This window comes from Mya arenaria, chromosome 1, assembly GCF_026914265.1.
Source record: "Mya arenaria isolate MELC-2E11 chromosome 1, ASM2691426v1".
Classification (NCBI taxonomy): domain Eukaryota; kingdom Metazoa; phylum Mollusca; class Bivalvia; order Myida; family Myidae; genus Mya; species Mya arenaria.
In genome coordinates, this window is record NC_069122.1 from 59,998,632 (window position 1) to 60,018,114 (window position 19,483).

Consider the following 19,483-nt stretch of genomic DNA (forward strand, 5'->3'; position numbering starts at 1 on the left):
GCCTATTTCCGTTTATTTTACTTTGAGGTTATTAACGTAAGGGGAGGTATTTAAATTACAACAACAGGTCTGAGAAAAATGTTGATTTACATGTATATCCTTGATGATCTTGGATTTTTCTTTATTTTTTTCCTTCTATTAAAAATTTACACATTTTTTACCTTCGTGAATGCTGAATTTCAATGAATTATTTTGTAAATAATGGAAGGCCAACATAGGGATTTTCGGATATTATACTTTTCGGATGTTTCGATATAAAACTGAATGTTAAAACAAATGTCTAAATTCAATGTAGATCAGTATCAAACCGTTTTTACTAACGTCAATCATGTGAATATTAAATTGACAATTTGAATACGGATGAACACTTAATTTCATCCTATCAAGTGAAATTTGGAATTGTCAAATCAGACAGTTATTCACCAGTCAATTGTAAAGACGGCCCCCCGGGTTTTGGTAATAGCGCGGGGACTTTGACTTTCAGTGCAGCCAATCCCAGCTGAAATGCCTAGTCCACCTAAATGGCCGTCAATGAGTCTTTTGACAATTTTCAGACTATGGCAGACTCGTTACAGGGATACACATGAAATGTCAAATTAATAAAAAAAAGAACCTGATCGCTCATTATTGTAGCTAGTGAAATGCCCATCCTTTAGGGTCATAGTGGCGGGCAAATCCCGGTCAAATGCCCCTGCACCACGGGTACATCCTGTAATGCACCAGTCAATTGTAACCACGGCCCCCAAAGGTCCGAAGGTGTACCGGGGATAGCCGAGGAAATGGACGTGTTTTGACCTTCCCGGTGGCCCCGCAGTGCCGGGTGAATATGGTGGTTTTGTATTTGCACCAAATTTAGCAGGTGATGTGCCTTGTGCACCAGTCAATTGTAACCAATTGTAAGCGGGGATTTTACAATCAGTTTTTACCCGGGCTTGGCTGGACCGAAAGTCAAAGTCTCCGCTATTCCCAGGACCTGGAGGGCCCGTAGTTACAATTGACTGGTGCATTACTTAGGGTCCTTGGGATGCAGGGGCATTTGGCGGGGATTTTACCATCAGTTCGTCCCTGCAGGACGGAGGTTTTACCCGGGTTTGGCTGGACGGAAAGTCAAAGTCCCTGCAATTCCCCTGACATGGATGGGCTGTGGTTACAATTGACAGGTGCATAATTTGAAATTGGGAGGAATCAGGATGAGGCGCCATCTTTTTTAAATATCTCGCTTGGTCTCATTAAAATCCGGGGAAAGCTTTGCTACAACAGGTTTTCATGACAGATCCTGTTAAAAGAGCAGATATTTTCAGGCACAAAGCCAAGGCCCATTCCCCGCTATTTTTGGCTCGAAAACAAAACCACTGCATTCATTCCGCACATCAGCACTGCGGGACCTCCTGGAAGGAAAAGCACGACCCATTTCCCCCTGTATACCCCTGGACCTTGGGGGGCCATGGTAACAATTGACTGGTGCAATAGTCCGTGAAAGAGCCGACTTAAGTTGATTAAAAAGCTTACATGAGCTTATGTTGTACGTGTTGCTATCTTGCCAACTCAATATAACTCTTATCTTATCAGACCTATCACACATGGAACAAAACAAAACCTAAGAAAGTGTATATGCACACTAACCTCATTCGTCTCAACATCTTGTGAATCTATAAATTTACTATAAGGCTCTACACCTAGTTATGTTTCAAATTAGCCACCAATTTTTAATCAATTTATGTAGACTTTGTTCATTTCACTTCCAGGAAAGGCTGTTGTACTAGAATGAACAATGTCAGGCTCAAAACTTACAGCAGAGCAGCTGCAAAGAATAGAAGAGAACAAGAGAAAGGCACTGGCCAAACTAGCCCATAAAAACAAATCTTCAAATCCTTACCAGAAACAAATCACACAGTTTCAAAATACTGAAAGAATTGTACAAGGAACAAGCTTCGGACAACCTCAAAGTTCAAAAAGCAGTATGCAAGAGACTGGTTCAAAAGTACTCTTAGCTCCAAATACTCAGATAAGAGATGAAGCTAAGACCTCTCCATTTTGTAATGGTAACAGTGTAAGTGGTGCTAAAACTAAAGTGGAAAGTAAACAAGAAAACATTCCTAGCAATATTTCTGCTGTACCTGTGTCTTCCAATTTACCCAAATCTATTACTACGGATGCAGACAGAATTGAACAGAACAGACTTAAAGCACTGGCGTTGAGGGCTGAGCGCCTGAACAAAAGCCCAACTAAGCCACCAGACAATGTTATCAACTTGCCTCCAAAACCATTATGCAATACAATCTCCTCTGAAAAAATAATGTGCCCTCCCGGTCATTCTGATAGCAATCCACTCTGTTTTCAAAATCAAAACAATATGCAAGGACTAATGTCATTTCAAAAAGGTACTAATGTATTTGCTAATGCAAGTGCTCCTGGTCAAAGTTTAAGTTTCAAAGGAACACCAGTAAAGGGAGACTGTGTGCTAGTTGCAAGGGACAGGTTTACTGTGAAAGCAGGCTACAGTGCACCATTAGTTCAGCTGATCAAGAGTATGAATACCAGACTTTATGGTAAGGAAATGAAAGAATGACATTTATGTTTCAGGGCAGGTAATAACGATTCAGAAGTGACTACCTGAAGCTACATGCTGTAAGTTAGATCATAAACTCCAATTCCTCTCTATGAAATGCCTAACAGTAATAATGTTTGTGTAAAATGATATGTTCAAAGGTTTAAGTTTCAGTATTAAATGAAAAAATGGACATTTTTTGCACTATTTGGTGTCTAAATTGCTTAAGGATAAAAATAAATTACTACAAAATAGTGCCCAGCATGCCTGTCGGAATGGTGTTTATGTTCTAGGCTAAAATTCTAAAATTTCTATAATAGTTTTTTCTTTAAATAAATGCTAATTTTTAGAAAGGTTATAATGCATGCTATTGTAATGTATGGTTATCAGGGTGCTCTTTCATGATGATACATTGACTTATTTATACAGATGTTGTTTTTTTTACAGATTGTTAGTTTCATGTAAAAAACAAAAAATAATTTTCATTTAATTTTTTTAAATGAATAAATTATTAGGTTCTGAAATCAATTACAAGGCATGATTTAAATGGACAAATTTTCAAATGAGTCGTGTCATTAAAATGGCATTCTATCTTGCAGATGCAGTCACCAAATCCTGGTCAATGGGACTTTCTGAATACAATAAATTTAGTGAGTATTGTATGTTGGGAAATTTTGATCTATTAATATGCAAATATTAGCATTTCTCCTAGTGGGGGATGGAAGATGTGGGGATTGGGAATATTTCTGCAGCTGTATTTCAGCAATCAATGTCAAAAGGTAGGATCAAACATAAAATAATGTAACTAATAGAGAAAGATTGAACAGAATTTCATTATCAGCAATCAGAATTAGCACACACCCCAGGAACAACCCTGGGTTTGTATATAAACCAGGATTTTGTCATAAGTTAATATATTTGGGCTTGTGGTTTATAAATTCATTATTATCAACTTGAGTATTCAGGCTTATTCAAGAAAATCTTAATTTCAGTGACTACTTGAGTCCCTTATTTTCTACATCAATGAACGACAAAGTATAATGCTTAATTTCTTTTGAAATCCAAATGTGTTTTTTTAGTATTAAACATTGTATAAAATAATCCTCTACACCATGTGTTTGACAGTGTCACATGTGGTCAACCTGAAGCCTGCAGTGGTTGTAGAACCACTTCCAAAGCCGCTGGTCACGGCATTTGCTGCGCAGATCAAGGGAGACAACTCATCAAGGGAGATTCCCATAGCAGACCTCTCCAGGGTGGAGGATTCACTTGTCTCATCCCTAATGTCCTTTCAGAGGACGGGTGTAAAGTATGAAGCTTTGTAAACCTTGCTTTTTAAACACAGGTCTGTTTTAAAACATAACACCAAAAAGAGCATAAACAATGAACTATTCATGCCATGAACTCACCGTGTTTTCATTGGCACTGATTATAAGTATTAACTTTACCATTGCGATATATAAGTATTTTTCAGAAATAACTAGATTGGAAAACTGTTTCTGACTTTTATAAAGGGTGACATTTGAAATGTTTTGTTCTCTATTTCTTTTGTACAATTGAGGTATAATGGATAATTATACATTGGATTGTGTGCCATTGTTAATGGCATCGTTGTGAACTTTTAAAGGAGACTTTTTTATGTGCTGATTTATTTAGATAAAACAAGCATAGATGAACCAGTTGTCTCAATATTGTTGAAAAGCACCGCTATATACATGATTGTGTTTCCATGAAACTTTTAGAGTATTAAAGATTTGAAAGTTAATAAGGATCCAGTAAGTAACGTTGCTCATTTTAACAATGTTCTGAACAATTGGCCAACTGTCCTGTCCCTTTCCAGTTTTGGTGTGTATAAGAATGGTCGTGTTTTGTTCGGCGATGACATGGGTCTTGGTAAGACAATCCAGGCGATCTGTCTGTCGAGGTATTACAAGGAAGAATGGCCTCTCCTGGTCGTGGTGCCATCATCAGTCAGATTTGACTGGTCTCAGGTATGGGCATGGTGTTTAGATAGAAGAAATTAAAACTGCGTGAAACTTCAAACTTTTTTTATTATTGAACATGTTTTAAAAAATAAAAGATTTTTTTTATTCAGATTATTTATATAATCCATATACCCGGTATCACTGTAACAGCAAAAAATGAATTTTAAAATATTTGGAAAATAATTTTTGTGGTAGCATTGTTAAGATTTAATTTACTTTGAATTTTTAAAGACATAAAATCATTGTTCTGTTTTAATAATAAAAAAAAAAAATTGTAAGCAAACATGATTGTTGTGCATTACCAGCTGGAAAAATAGTGTGGTTGCACCCCTGTATCAAAGAGGTGAAAAATCACTGATTAGTAAATGCATTAAGTTTACAGTTAACTCTTCAGGTAAACCTGCCGATACCAGATGTTTAGCAATCATACAAAAGGTTCAACGAAATGCAATAGCTACCATACTGTGTGTCATATTGTAGAATAGATTTCCCAGATAAAAACCATTTTTATGAAAATAACTGAACAAATATTTCCAGCAATTTCAGCGTTGGATCCCGACCCTGAACCCTCAGACCATCAATGTGGTAGTGACGGGCAAGGACAGCTGTACGTCTGGGCTCATCAACATACTCAGTTATGATCTTATGGCCAGAAAAGCTGAGGAACTCAAGAAGAAAATGTTCCAGGTCATAATAATGGTAGGTATTACTGATAAGCCGTGGAAATAGTTAAAAAAACACAAGTTTAACACAAGATAGTTGTTCAGAATGGACCGGCAAAGAGAGAATTTATGTAATTCAACGATAGTTAATTCCATTTCTGTGGTAAATGATAAAATCTCACTTACAACAGGAATGATTTCCCTCTTTGCCAGTGCAGTTCTAAACAATTTATTCTTTTATATCAATATGAATTAAATCCATTTAACATGTGGCGATTGTTTGTAAACACTTGTGATCTTGAACCATAACCTGTGTAGTCTTTGACTTGAGGAATAATTTATACGTGATTAGATAATGTTTGGTGACTGATCCACATTTATGCACTTTTAAAAGCTTTTGTGTTTTGATTTCAGATTGATGTAATAAAATGCAATTTCTTTGACTATAAATGTATTGAATAAAATTGAACAGTTTTAAGAACTATTTTTTGGGCACATTACACATGGATACCTAGTATGCTGATGTCAACAGGGAAAAAACACTTGTTCCAATTTTAAGGTAATTTTTCGTGTTTGAATAAACAAAGTCAACAAATATATTTGATTCACCTCACCAGGGGTCGACACTTACCATTTTCCCAAGGGATCCCGAAGGGACACCAACATCTAAAATCAGGTGTCCCTTCCTGAAATTAAGAGTCCCTTCCATTTTTTACATTTTTTTTCATTAATGAGCCTGTTTTAATATTAAATTGAACATACAAATCCAGTGCCTTTTACTTTTCAAGTATACACCATATTATACATGTTTTCAACAGCATGCAATGACAAGTTAGTTATAGCACAATGTCACCCATGTGAACCTCTGGCAATGGCAGAGAGGAAGATATGGGTCTTAAGTTGGTAGATTGGGTTCAAAAGTGGTAGTCACACAATGGGTACAATGTAAACAAAATCTTGATGTTGTTACTATTTTTAGATTTTCGGAAAATACGCATTAAAAATGCCATGGTTCAGGGTCTTGTTAGATGTCATTGCTTTTGATTGAAAAACAGTAGAAATATTACATCTGGCTTGTGAATCAATCAGACTGCCCAACAAGTGTAGTGCATACTGGAAGAGCAGACAACTGGAAAATAGTGTATGTTTATTTTCGTGCCAAAATGTTAAAAAAAATTTATCTATTGATTGAAGATAATTAATAAAACTTTGGGAATTTTATTTCTATAATGTTTTGATCAAGGCATAAAACAAAGAATGCTGAATAGTAGGATGGCTTCCCAGTAAACTAGTTCCGTAGGATGCCAGTCTTTTGTGCCGTAAATGTTACTGTAACAACTCGATGGTCGCATCACTAAGGCATCAAAGTCAGCAGTTTTGGCATCTTTTTAGGCGGTTCTGACATGAGCAAACTAGTTCACCATAATTATTGTACCGATTATAACAGTCCGTCACCTCTGACACCATAATTATTGTACCGATTATTAAAGTCCGTCACCTCTGATAATGTAAACAACAAAGCGGAAGCGTTAACCAGCATGCGCACTGTGAAATGACCTGTTGATTTATAGATTCATGACGTGATTATAGTGAAAAGGTCAGCCATACTTTCGCTTTAGCCTTGTGTGTGCGACGTATTAATATTAATATCTTTTTTACATGCACTGTCAAGAAAGTTAGGGGGACCCAAATTTAGGTAATTAATTCATGAAACGCTATTTATTTATTGATATTTAGCTTTTATCGGTCAAAATTTAAGTGTCCCGACGGAATACCGGACTTTGAAGTTCAGGTGTTCCTCCCGAAAAATTGGTGTCCTCGTGATCCCGGGACCCCGTTAGTGTCGAACACACAAATTCAACATACAGTTGAATCACCTCAACATATTTAATATACAGTTGAATCACCTCAACAAATTCAACATACAGTTGAATCACCTCAACAAATTCAACATGCAGTTGAATCACCTCAACATATTCAACATACAGTTGAATCACCTCAACAATTCAACATGCAGTTGAATCACCTCAACAACTTCAACATACAGTTGAATCACCTCAACATATTCAACATACAGATGAATCACCTCCACAAATTCAACATACAGTTGAATCACCTCAACAAATCTAACATACAATTGAATCACCTCAACAAATCCAACATGCAGTTGAATCACCTCAACAAATTCAACATGCAGTTGAATCACCTCAACATATCCAACATGCAGTTGAATCACCTCAACAAATTCAACATGCAGTTGAATCACCTCAACAAATCCAACATACAGTTGAATCACCTCAACAAATTCAACATGCAGTTGAATCACCTCAACAAATTCAAGATGCAGTTGAATCACCTCAACATATTCAACATGCAGTTGAATCACCTCAACAAATTCAAGATGCAGTTGAATCACCTCAACATATTCAACATGCAGTTGAATCACCTCAACAAATTTAACATACAGTTGAATCACCTCAACAAATTCAACATGCAGTTGAATCATCTCAACAAATTCAACATGCAGTTGAATCACCTCAACAAATCCAACATGCAGTTGAATCACCTCAACAAATCCAACATGCAGTTGAATCACCTCATCAAATTCAACATGCAGTTGAATCACCTCAACAAATTCAACATACAGTTGAATCACCTCAACAAATTCAACATACAGTTGAATCACCTCAACAAATTCAACATACAGTTGAATCACCTCAACAAATTCAACATACAGTTGAATCACCTCAACAAATTCAACATACAGTTGAATCACCTCAACAAATTCAACTTACGGTTGAATCACCTTTCCAATCTGTGTTTGTACAGGATGAGTGTCATCTCCTGAAGAACTACAAGACGGCCCGGTGTAAGGCAGCCCTACCCCTGCTCCAGGTACTTTTTCAAGAACAAGCCAGCTCATTGTACACTATGATTATCATTTGTTTGGAAAGTAAAGTAGAAAGACATACAGAGGCCTTATTCATAAAGCAAATTAGGTCAATTTAAGTACATATTTACCTGTTTCCTAAGCTGAATTGTGTGTACATCAAACAAAAAATGTAAGGAAATGGTCTTAATTATGATTTAATGGGAAAAACTTGACCTTGAAATTAGCATCCAATTATAGGAAATTTAGAAAAAGTTAAATGTTCTCGCTCAGATGCATCATGAATACCGTCACTGTAAAAAAACAACAAATGCATACACCCAAAGTCATGCATGCAAATCACTGATTTAGAAGTCGTAAAAATATTAATTTCGTTGCTTTATCAATAGTTAAAAAAACACTAAAATTGTCAATGTAAACACATTTGACTGAAATAAAAAAATGACAGAGTAATATTTATTTCTATATGTATATTCAATTATGAACTTAAATATGAGTATGTAACTCATTAGGCCAATTGACCTGAGCTTTTTTTTAGGTTACCAAGTTTGTAAACTTTCAAATCTTTACTGCTCTAGTAGGTTAATGAAGACACTTGTGGTCTGTAGTATTTCTTACAAGACTTAAGAAAGTTGATGCAGATGACCTTGTTTTGTTAAAATTTATGAGCATATCAGATATTTCACACTGATATGTTAACAATGATGTCGTTCATCAGGTTATTACCTTAAACAATGTTCTGAATTTTGGCGATGTTTTGCAGGCAGCTAGGAGAGTGATTCTACTCAGCGGCACGCCGGCCCTATCACGACCCTCGGAACTGTACACCCAGATCACCGCAGTCTGCCCATACCTCTTCAAAGTAAGTAACTGTTTTACTAGAAACAATCCTAGCATATATGTGTGTTGGACTGGCCTTTAAACAAAAACTTACCGTAAAGGACATTATGCTCATGTTAGGTAATATCTATTAAACATAAATAACGCTTGTGGGGATGAGAATGTCTGCTAAAGAAGTGCCATGACTGATAAACCAAAAATTATTATGAAATGCAGACAACCGAGCTCCTTCAGTATAAATGTGTAAAAATGGCAATCTTTGTTATTTCGTGAATGACCTTTTTTGCATGAATAATACTTCTTATAATAAAGGTATTGAGGTAAGAATAAAGGATTGTTTTCTTCATGATTTTATTGAAATGCCAGTGGTCAAAACAACTTCCAGCACAACATATGGATGAAGGTTGCATCTTTCTCTTCAAATAGCAATATTGGAATACCATAAGGTGGACAGTGGTCAAGTAGTATGTCTACTAGGGAAATACCATATTGTGGAAAGTGGTCAAGTAGGTTGTTTGTAATGGAAATGCCATAAGGTGGACAGTGGTCAAGTAGTATGTCTACTAGGGAAATACCATATTGTGGAAAGTGGTCAAGTAGGTTGTTTGTAATGGAAATGCCATAAGGTGGACAGTGATCAAGTAGGTTGTTTGTAATGGAAATGCCATAAGGTGGGGAGTGGTCAAGTAGTATGTCTACTATGGAAATATAATATTGTGGAAAGTGGTCAAATGGTATGAACTGGTGTGCAGAAGCTTATTGTAAAGTACTGGCGAATTCTTTGATTTGGTTATAGTTAGCCAAAATGTGTATAGATTGGTCAATATTTATACAAAATGTAATATTAACCAATTAAATCATTTGAATGTGCAATCTTACCTAAGATAACATGTGGACAAATGATCCAAGTATTACACAAATGGCTGCTGAGCTCTAGACATGGTGTTGGGTCATAAGGAATTTTACCCCCAGAATCTTTTTTTGAAGAGTACGTTACGCACTGATTATTTTTTTCAAAGAGTTTTCAATCAATGCAAGGGTTATTATCCAGCTTTTCAACAAATATACAAATAATAAAGTCTTGGGGCATTGTTCTCCCTTTAACAATGGAATAGGAGATTTAACTATAAGGCCAAAAAAAAGATACCTGTTTTTCCGGTAACCTGACCAACCCTATTTTTTCTCGCTGACCCTAATCTTTTTTTAGACATAAAAGTAAAAACAATTTTTTTTTAAATTCTTTCCTAAAAAATATATTTCTTTAAATATATCGTTATTATTTTCGTTGTTTGTCTTTCAATATACATTCATTCCTGATTATGTATTACCGAGAAGGGAAAACAAAATGGCGGAGGGCAGCGAACCCTGTCCGATATCTTAAAATTGGCAAACGCATGTTTACGGTCCAAACATGTGGTTGATCCCTGGAGACATATTTTGCTGTCTTTATAATGAAAATATTTTGAATTATAGTTCGCAGTGTTATTTTAATATCCATATCCATGTCCAAAATAATACTTACTTTTTTTACGATTAGGCTTTGCATATATTATGCAGGCTTCCTATGATAAGGCTTTGCGAATTGATGCAGGCTAACTGCCAGGTTCCAATACACATTTCATTAATCGTAACATTAATTTATCCGCAATTATCAAATGGTTATTTATTTCGCATTATTTAGGTCCCATCAACTGAAATCCAAACAAAAACCTGCGAAAGCTAATAACACTTATTGGAATGTGTCGGCTGCAGATCAAACGGTACAATTTATGACGTCAGAGCTCGAGCAGTGATAAGATCAAAGGCGCGTGGCTATGGTTTGTATCTAATTCGGTCAGTCGGATACCGTATGATCCCATTTGATTGCCTGGGTTTCGCTTAGGCTGGTACGAAAATACCATACGATCGAAAAAATAATAATCAATAATCGTCGTCTGGGAATCTAAAAACAATGACCGAAATGTTTGAATTCACTATTAATATGAATGAAACTTTGATTGTAGTAATGTACGAAAATAAGATACGTAAAATAAATCCATATCCGCGTTCACTTGTTCTTTTATTAACCTACCTCCACTTGAAGGCCCAGTTTAAGGAGCTCACAGTTGACAAGAAAATCGGTGATTTTCCTCAAGCAAATCAAATATTTAGTTGATAATTGACTGTTTGGCTAGAAGATTATCACAGATTTGTTGAAATCGATGTGCTGGGTTTTCCCTAAAAACTGATGAGTATTGTATACAAAAAACACCAGATTTCATGGGCAAAATTGGCGGGAAAATACGGTAGTCGAAGGTAAGGAAATAATTTCAGACAGTAAACAATGCTGTTTTATCAGACTTTTTGTTAATAAGGAAATGCGAAGATATAACATAATTGATCTGATGCAACAGAAAATTGCATGATATGGAAAGTAAAAAAAAAAGAATAATAATAATCCCGACCTACCGACCCTATTTTTTTTCGCCATGTTACCGGAAACACAGGTATTATTTTTTTCGCCTTAAGGAAAATAAAAGCAGCTTTACATTGGCCATGCTCTACTATTATCTTTAGTCAATTAATACATTACTCATATTTATGCATGCCAGTAAATTAGAAGGATGTTTTTATTATAACCATTGAGTTTTGATACCCAAAGATAAAACTTCATTGAGCTTTTCTTATTGTTTAATGCCCTTTTAAGCAATGTTGCATATTTTCTTGAGCTTGTTGTCTGCCTCTCACCCAAGAGGTTGTTGGTTCGAGCCTTACAAGAGGCATTTTCTCACCATCTCTCAGGCATGATTCAAAATATCAGCTAAAACTGTCTTCATAAATCAAGCTAAAAGAATTAATGTATTACCTTAACTGCAAATATCATACCTTAACCGGAGTTTCCATAGGAGTTATTAGCTGGGGGTCCTGTGACCCTCGTGGTTGACAGCTTTAAGGTCCCTGGTAATTGTATCAATGGCAGTTTATTGCAAGAGCTCCAGGGATGCAAAACTGCTTCAAAATGAGAGTCCCAAGCTGTGTCTGAATTTATTTATATTTGCCTTCAGTTTCATGACTTTGGGGTGCGTTACTGCGCTGGTAAACAGGAGAAATGGGGCTGGGACTTCACTGGCTTTTCCAACATGGAAGAACTACAGATACTGCTACAAGAAAAAATCATGATCAGGTAATAGATGCCTACACTCCTAACAGCCTTGTGGCTTAACTTCAGCCAGAATTGTAAATAGAAAAGTATCACCTTCAATAAAGCAAATATTTTATCTTCTTAAATGATGAGTTTTAATAATTGTTACACGCAACCTTTGGCTCAAAGTTTCCAAAAGTTTCATCTATATATCAAAATCTACCCATTTATCAGAAAAAAATTGTACTGTTATGTCTGTACTCTCTAGCTTTTCAGAGGGGAGCTACGCAAGACTCTGTATTTCCAAAAATCAGTTACTTTCATAAGAACTGTAGTTTCTGAAGTTTTCGAGGGTTTAATTTTCATTCTGTGCCAATCTATAGTGTCTTAAATTGAAAACCTAGCAAAATATTTAATTTACTGTTATCTTATGCTATTACTTATTTACTGAATAACATCTTATCTTTTACCAGGCGTTTGAAGAAGGAGGTTCTCACAGAGCTGCCAGACAAGATCCGACAGATGATCCTCCTGGATCCGTCATCCATCAGGGTCAGCAAGGAGCTTAAAACTGCCTCCAAGGTCATGACCTCTGCCAACCTGAAGGTAATGTCTTACCCATATATGTTATGAAGTCTTTTTTTGCTGTTCTTGTTCTCAAAACCCATGTAGTTTTGATGCCAGATGGTTTTATAAAAATACATTTTTCATGTGTTAGGTTTTTATTTTTGTAAGAAAAGGTATTTTAGTTACTTTGCAAAATTTTATGGTTGGCAATAAATGATACGTTTAAGGTTATGTATGTGAGATTTGATACACATGTAACAGTAACAATGACCATTTATATTATCCTTAAGTTCATACAATATTTTATTGTGTTATGGTCCTTGACTGACTGAGAAAAATGTATTAGCAGTGGTGTTTAGATGAGGTGCTCTTGTTTATATGAGGATTGAAATTTTGACACCCTTTTTTTCATCAAATTTATTCATATGCCCTTATATTTAGGATCTCTTATTTTTGTTTATTTTCATATTTTGGCTGTAAAAACATGGCTTATTTTCTTTGAAATCAACTTAAAAAAGCACCTTTTCACTTAGTTGAAAATATTCACTTGGATGCTGTATGAAAACCTTGATGTGATATTCCTATACACATTATGTTATGATATACAGAAAAAGGATGAACAAGGAGCGTTGTTGGATTTCTTCCATAAGTCTGGGGCAGCTAAAAAGAAGGCCATAAAGTAAGTATATCAGGTTGTTTTGTTCATATGCCACAATCAAATATATAAAACTGGTTAAATCTTTGCCAAGGTAAAGTTAACCAATATGTTACTTGATTGGCCAATATTTATCCAATTATTATTACTGTATCCAATCAAATCATTTAAAAATGTAAATTAGCTTAAAGATATAACCTTTGGAAAACTTATCAATGAATTTAACAATTGGCTGCAGAGTTAGGTATAATGTTATAGGTTTTAACACTCTTTGTCACTCTGCAAAAAGGAAGCGTATGATATTGGATCCCTGCTTGTGTTTTTCAGGATGTACGTTGAAGATATACTTGAAGGGGAGAGAAAGATTCTCATCTTTGCCCATCACGGTGATATCCTGGACGCCATTGAGGGGACTGTTAGGGAAAGGGTCAGTGTACATTTGTAGTTTAATACCCGGGTATTGCATAATATGTTGTCAACAAATTCCGCTGAAGTTTCTCATCTTTGCGCATCTGGGAGATATCCTAGACGCCATTGAGGAAATGGTTAGGGGAAAGGTCAGTCTTCATTTGTAGTTATTTTAACTACTTCACATTTCCTAACTTAAGTCATTTTCTGAAGTTAAGTATTTCACTAATCATATGATTTAATAACTTCATGATCTTGGAAATATTTAATTATCATTGATTTGATTGAAAGAAAATTCATCATTTTCTTAAATTTGATTAAGAAATGACTTAAGATGTTTTATGACTACCTGCCCAGGGTATTGCTTTACCATATATGTAGTAAACAAAATTTGCTTCAGTTTTCATCTTTGCTCATGTCAGAAATATCTTGGGTGCCATTGAGGAAATAGTGAGAGGAAAGGTCAGTGTTCATTTGGAGTTCTGTTGCCTGCATAGCATGCACACACAAAGGAATGTTTGTCAGGTTTCATCATCACTGATGTCTTCACATGTTTGTTTCCAATCAAGTAACTTCTGAATGCCTTGTTGTAGAGTCTTCAAACTTGGTATGCACACTGGTCATGCTCATTACATGAACCTAACGATATTGGGGTCAGTTACCATCAGTAGGTCCAAGGTCATGGTGATCATAACTGGGAAAATGATGGGCACTTCCAAGAAGCGACATCCAATTCGTGAAATTCTAGTTAAATATTGCTTAATCTGTTTATAATGTCAGGGATGAGGTAGGGGTTTGTTCTTAAACAATGTTCATAATGCTGTTATAAAATAAATGTATCTAAATTTCTCATATATCCACAAGGGATATTTTGGACACTTTGGAGAAAAAGGTCAGTGTTGCTTCCAAGTCAAATATTACTTTGTCGACTACAGCTTATAATGTTCACTATTGTTGTCAAGGACAATATTTGCAATTTTTCACAGACAAAGAAGTTTTTTTCTAAGCTGTACGTACAAGGTGTAAGAAAAAATCAGATATCTTGCTTATAGCTTTGAAATATGAAACAAATATGTTCATAAAATCCAGACCAGTATCAGGTTTTTTATATTTTGTACAGATTGGCAACAACTACATGCGAATAGATGGTAAGACCAACTCCGAACAGCGTAACTTTTCATGCCGTAAGTTCCAAACCAATGAGGACATGAGGGTAGCCATCTTGTCCATTACAGCAGCTAACGCGGGCCTGAATCTCTCCAGTGCTAACCTGGTGGTGTTTGCGGAGCTGTTTTGGAACCCTGGGGTAAATCATTGTGGTTGTGACTTGTCGTCCACTGTGTATGCTTATCAAAAACAACCTGAACAGTTGTGTAGATTGCATTTAAATGTTCCTAGATTATTCCTCATTTGTAGTAATCGCTTTCCTTGATTTGTATAAGATGTAAGTGTATGATCCATATTGTTCCTATTTTGCATGTGATTTCGCAAATTAACATGACTTTGTGATAGCTGGCCCCGATTTCTTGAAATTTCATATGACCTTTATAACAGGATTAACCTAAGTTCACTGTATCTTTTTTATAACTTGCATAATATTTTCTTCTTTAACAGTTTTTAGACTTTAAAAAGGAATAATCTTAAAGATATTCACAACCAGTTTATATTCATCAAAATTAAATTGAAGTGCGTATTTTGGCTAATTGAAATAAGGTACTTTAGCCTCTTAAGTTTAAGCGGTTCAAAAATTGGGCCTTGTTAAAAGCTAATTGTACAGAGGCCTCAGACCAATACACAAACACAAATTTGTACGTATAATACAGAACAAGATATAGTATATAGAAATTATATATAACCTGCTCTTTTTTAGTTTACTGTGTATTCCAGATCTTGGTTCAGGCTGAGGACAGGGCACACAGGATCGGTCAGCAAGATTCAGTCCTTGTCCAGTATCTAGTAGCCACAGGGACGTCAGATGACCATATATGGTATGCAGGCACCAAAGCTTATTGGCATAATCTTGACTTAGTTTGAATACCAGTCAGATCACTGAAGGCACTCTAGAGTTATAGCCCTTGAATTGTCAAAATTTTACCAAGGCTGATTTGTAGAATTCTAGTTAATATACTCTTAAATTAATCAACATTTCTAAAATAAATGATTCATTCACTGTCTGACCAAGACATGAAATTCCAATCAGACATATATAAACAAATACCATTGGTCTATTGAGCAGACCTTTGTTAAAGTAAACAGCATGGTTAACATCATCGTTGAAAATGTATTGCTCCGGAAGTTTCACGAATACACTTATGAACTACAGTATTCCTAATAACATTTGAGACAACTGTTTTAGTTGTACTTGCTTTCCTTAAATATTTGAGCACATCATAAAATATTTTACCTTTAAAGATTAACCATGCTGTTCTAGCTATTAGCACATTGTTAAACTCAACAAAGTTCTGAACAATCAGGGCCCATATCACCTGAAATGGCTTATTTGCAGGCCAATGATACAGAAGAAGTTGGATGTCCTGGGTAAAGCTGGCCTTACCAAGGATAACTTTGCCTCTGCTGAGACCACAAGACTTACAGTAAGTATGCTTCTAAAAGGGTTTAAGCCAGATTTTAAAAAAGACTGGGAGCTGCAAGAGAAAAACAGGTGGCTGCAGAAAAATGCCACATTGTATCACACTTTGATAACTGTTATATTTTTGATTTTGGGTTTAAACAGCCTATGACTTAATGTTTTTATGTATTAAAGATCATGCATTTGGTTTTCCCATCAAAACAAAGCAAATCTGATTATCATAAGCAATTAATAAGAGGTCTAAGGGCAGCCCCTTTTTATAAATGCCAATCTTAAACCCTACCTATAATAGAATACATGTTCATGGTCAGTGTAGCACTAAAAACAATGTATTGTGTTGCTTGCCAAGTTGGAATAATTATAAAAAAGCTGGCTTAACCATGGACAACTTTGCCAACTTCAGATTAATGTAAATATGACTTGACTTGAGCAGAGATTCATGTTTCTTGTGTATCAATAGCTATCTAGAAATTGTTCTTCAACAATGTTATCACAGCATTTATTTCATTAAAATTATTTCTGTCATGCATTCAGGACCAACGACAGCAGGAGATCACTCAGTTCCTGGATGAATCGTTTCATATTGATACTAGCTTTACCAAGGATGACACCATGGATGATGCCAAGCCTTCCACATCTCCTAGAAAAGGTTCTCAATACGTGTTTGCAGGGTATTAAAATATGCAACAGACAAAGAGTTGGACAGAAATGTATCATACCATGGGATTCTATTGAATAAACATTTACATGTACTGTTCTTAAAGACCTTAGATTGCGAAATCATTTTTATTGTTAGCTCTACTGGCCAAAGGCCAGAAGAGCTTATGCGATGGTAATGTGTACGTAGTATGTGCATCCGTGCGTCCGTGCGTTTGTGCGTCTGTAAACAATTGCTTGTGAACACGATACAGTCTTCAGTTTTGATTGTATCTCGATGAAACTTGTACAGTATCTAGATATCCATTAGAGCTGGGTTCCTTTCGAAAACCAGCCAGATCCGCCCATGCATGCCCAGATTATGGCCCTTGATAGTATAAAAAAATGCTATTGTGTAAACAATTGGTTGTGAACACGATACAGTCTTCAGTTTTTATTGTATCTCAATGAAACTTGTACAGTATCTAGATATCCATTAGAGCTCAGTTCCTTTCGAAAACCAGCCAGATCCGCATATGAATGCCTAGATTATGGGCCATGAAAGTTTTAAAGAAATGCTTTCTATTTTTAGCCAGGTCTGCATGAGCGAATTCTATTTTTAGCCAAGTTTACATGTACATGTAAATTCAAGTCTAGAGTTAAGGGAGACAATTTGCAAGTCTAGGATTTTGAGAGACAATTTGCTTTTTGCTTCTGCAGCTGATTTTGTGAATTACTCTGCCTTGTTCTTGTTGAAAGCCCAAAGGCCATTTTTTAGCTTTAAGTTCTGTAGTTTGCGCATTCATCTTAACAAAATTGGTTGTGAATGTTTAAGTTATGCACCTGGTGTCATTACTGGCCACACCCAGGGTTCACAGGTTTGGTAAACATAAATCTGGAAAGGTTTGAAAATCTTTTTGTGTGTTCATGCATCCATCTCAGCACAATTGATTGTGAATGTTTGTTCAAATTGATCAATGTTGTCCTAGGGTGCCCTTGACTTTGACCTTTTGACCAACTTTTTTTAACTTTTAAAACTACAGAAATTTTTACTATGAGTACAGTTTTAAAAGCATTTTTTTTGTCTGATGACTTTTACTTGGCACATATTAAAATAGTTCATGGAACTAATCTGCTTACAATACTTTCAGATGTTGAACGTGCTACGTTTTCAGGTAAGCCAAACACAAAACATAAACCATATGTCTGTTGCCTTTTAAACATACATACATGCTCTGGATCGATATGACCACAAAAGCCATGCCAGTAGAGCATAGGCCCTTTTGGGCCTCTTGTTTTTCATATGTGATGGTGAGTTGCCATTGTTTTAAAAGACTATCTCTCATAAAGTATTCAATACTCATTGCATGTAAGTATTCTTTTAATGTTGCAACATTCATTTTTATTCAAAACTTAAGACTAAAAGACATATGAGCTTTTTTCTTCTTTTTTTTTAGTCTTAAAAACTGACTTACAAACATTCTCTTATTACATTTCAGTGGTTAGACAGCAGAGTATCTTGAATTACGTATCACCTATGAAAGCAAATTCCAGCTCAGCAAAAGTTGAAAGCCAGGAGCCAAAACTGAAACAGACCAGCCTATTTTCATCATATTCAAAGACAAAATCCTCACAAAGTGGTGGTGTAAATAACAATGAAGACTCTGAAAAGCAGAGGTCATTCTCAGATGCAGAGTTAAGGTCATGTAAAGCTTGTGGTCTAGTGGAAGAAATAAACCATTACTGTCATGGTAACTTGGATGACCTTAACCTTGATACCAGTGACCTGGCGGATGAATTTTTGAATGATGGAGACAGCTGGGACTTGGAACCGGTATGCAAAAAGAAGAAAGTTTAGTTGTATCAAACTGGATTTGTATGGGAAATTGATAAAAAATCTAGATTCTTGATGTTTAAACAAGGGCATTATGTAAGCATTATGGAGTTGTAGTAAATGGTCAGTGCTTCAAACGTAGATATATTACATTACTTACCAGAATAATGATGAAGTGTTAATTATGAAGTGTGAAGGTTATGTTCTGTGCAACTGATGGACCACCCCATAAGATATGGTCATGTCCAAATTTCTTGGCATTTGAAGAAGCAAGTCTTTCTAATCAAAACATACCAAGTTCAAGTTCATTATTTGTTTTCTAGAAAAACTGTTTTTAAATTTTAACTGCTGTGATAGAAACAAGATGTTTTTCTATATACAAATATTACATGTATTTTTTTCAGTTCCTTGATAAAAGTGTTACTTTGTGAGTTATTGTTTGAATGTAAGCAGATCAACATGTGGTTATTGTTGGTGACACCCCTTTGCAGCATTCACATTTTTAACAACTTGCATTGAAGGATATAAAGGATTGTATTTCTATACACTACATTTATTTACTGTATGTACACAGTATGCTATTTCTATAACATTTGCTGAAAATTGTGCTAGAAGAAAAACTTTTGACGTTCAAGATTTGTTGACATGTGAACAAAAATAATGATAATGTTTCTGTTATTTAAAAATGCATGTAAATAAATGTTTTGATTTGTTGGAGTTTGGGTGTTTTACATCATGTATCTGTGG

At 35.4% G+C, this 19,483-nt stretch overlaps 1 protein-coding gene across 5 annotated transcripts; it reads left to right on the top strand.

The window, feature by feature from the left end:
• The first annotated feature begins 40 nt into the window (after positions 1–40).
• Positions 41–19,453, top strand: LOC128237355 (SWI/SNF-related matrix-associated actin-dependent regulator of chromatin subfamily A-like protein 1). Of its 5 annotated transcripts, XM_052952803.1 has the most exons (18): positions 52–67; positions 1,302–1,447; positions 1,746–2,549; positions 3,148–3,198; positions 3,674–3,857; positions 4,389–4,539; positions 5,071–5,232; positions 8,025–8,090; positions 8,849–8,947; positions 11,970–12,088; positions 12,520–12,652; positions 13,222–13,292; positions 13,596–13,695; positions 14,797–14,982; positions 15,564–15,664; positions 16,183–16,270; positions 16,801–16,915; positions 18,402–19,453. In XM_052952803.1, the coding sequence occupies exons 3-18, from the start codon at positions 1,772–1,774 to the stop codon at positions 18,758–18,760; spliced, it is 2,763 nt and encodes a 920-aa protein (XP_052808763.1). In that variant the 5' UTR covers positions 52–67; positions 1,302–1,447; positions 1,746–1,771; the 3' UTR covers positions 18,761–19,453. The 5 variants fall into 5 exon arrangements, with proteins under 5 accessions (XP_052808771.1, XP_052808763.1, XP_052808780.1 ...); XM_052952811.1 differs by lacking the exon at positions 1,302–1,447 and having other exon boundaries at positions 41–67; XM_052952820.1 differs by lacking the exons at positions 52–67; positions 1,302–1,447 and adding an exon at positions 72–92.
• Positions 19,454–19,483: the final 30 nt, after the last annotated feature.

Excerpts from the sequence above, each read along its gene's own strand:
- LOC128237355 (XM_052952811.1), top strand. The coding sequence starts at position 1,772 with ATGTCAGGCTCAAAACTTACAGCAGAGCAGCTGCAAAGAATAGAAGAG. Across the intron at positions 8,948-11,969 it reads TCTGCCCATACCTCTTCAAA|TTTCATGACTTTGGGGTGCG; the intron begins GTAAGTAACTGT and ends ATTTGCCTTCAG. Across the intron at positions 16,916-18,401 it reads TTCCACATCTCCTAGAAAAG|TGGTTAGACAGCAGAGTATC; the intron begins GTTCTCAATACG and ends ATTACATTTCAG.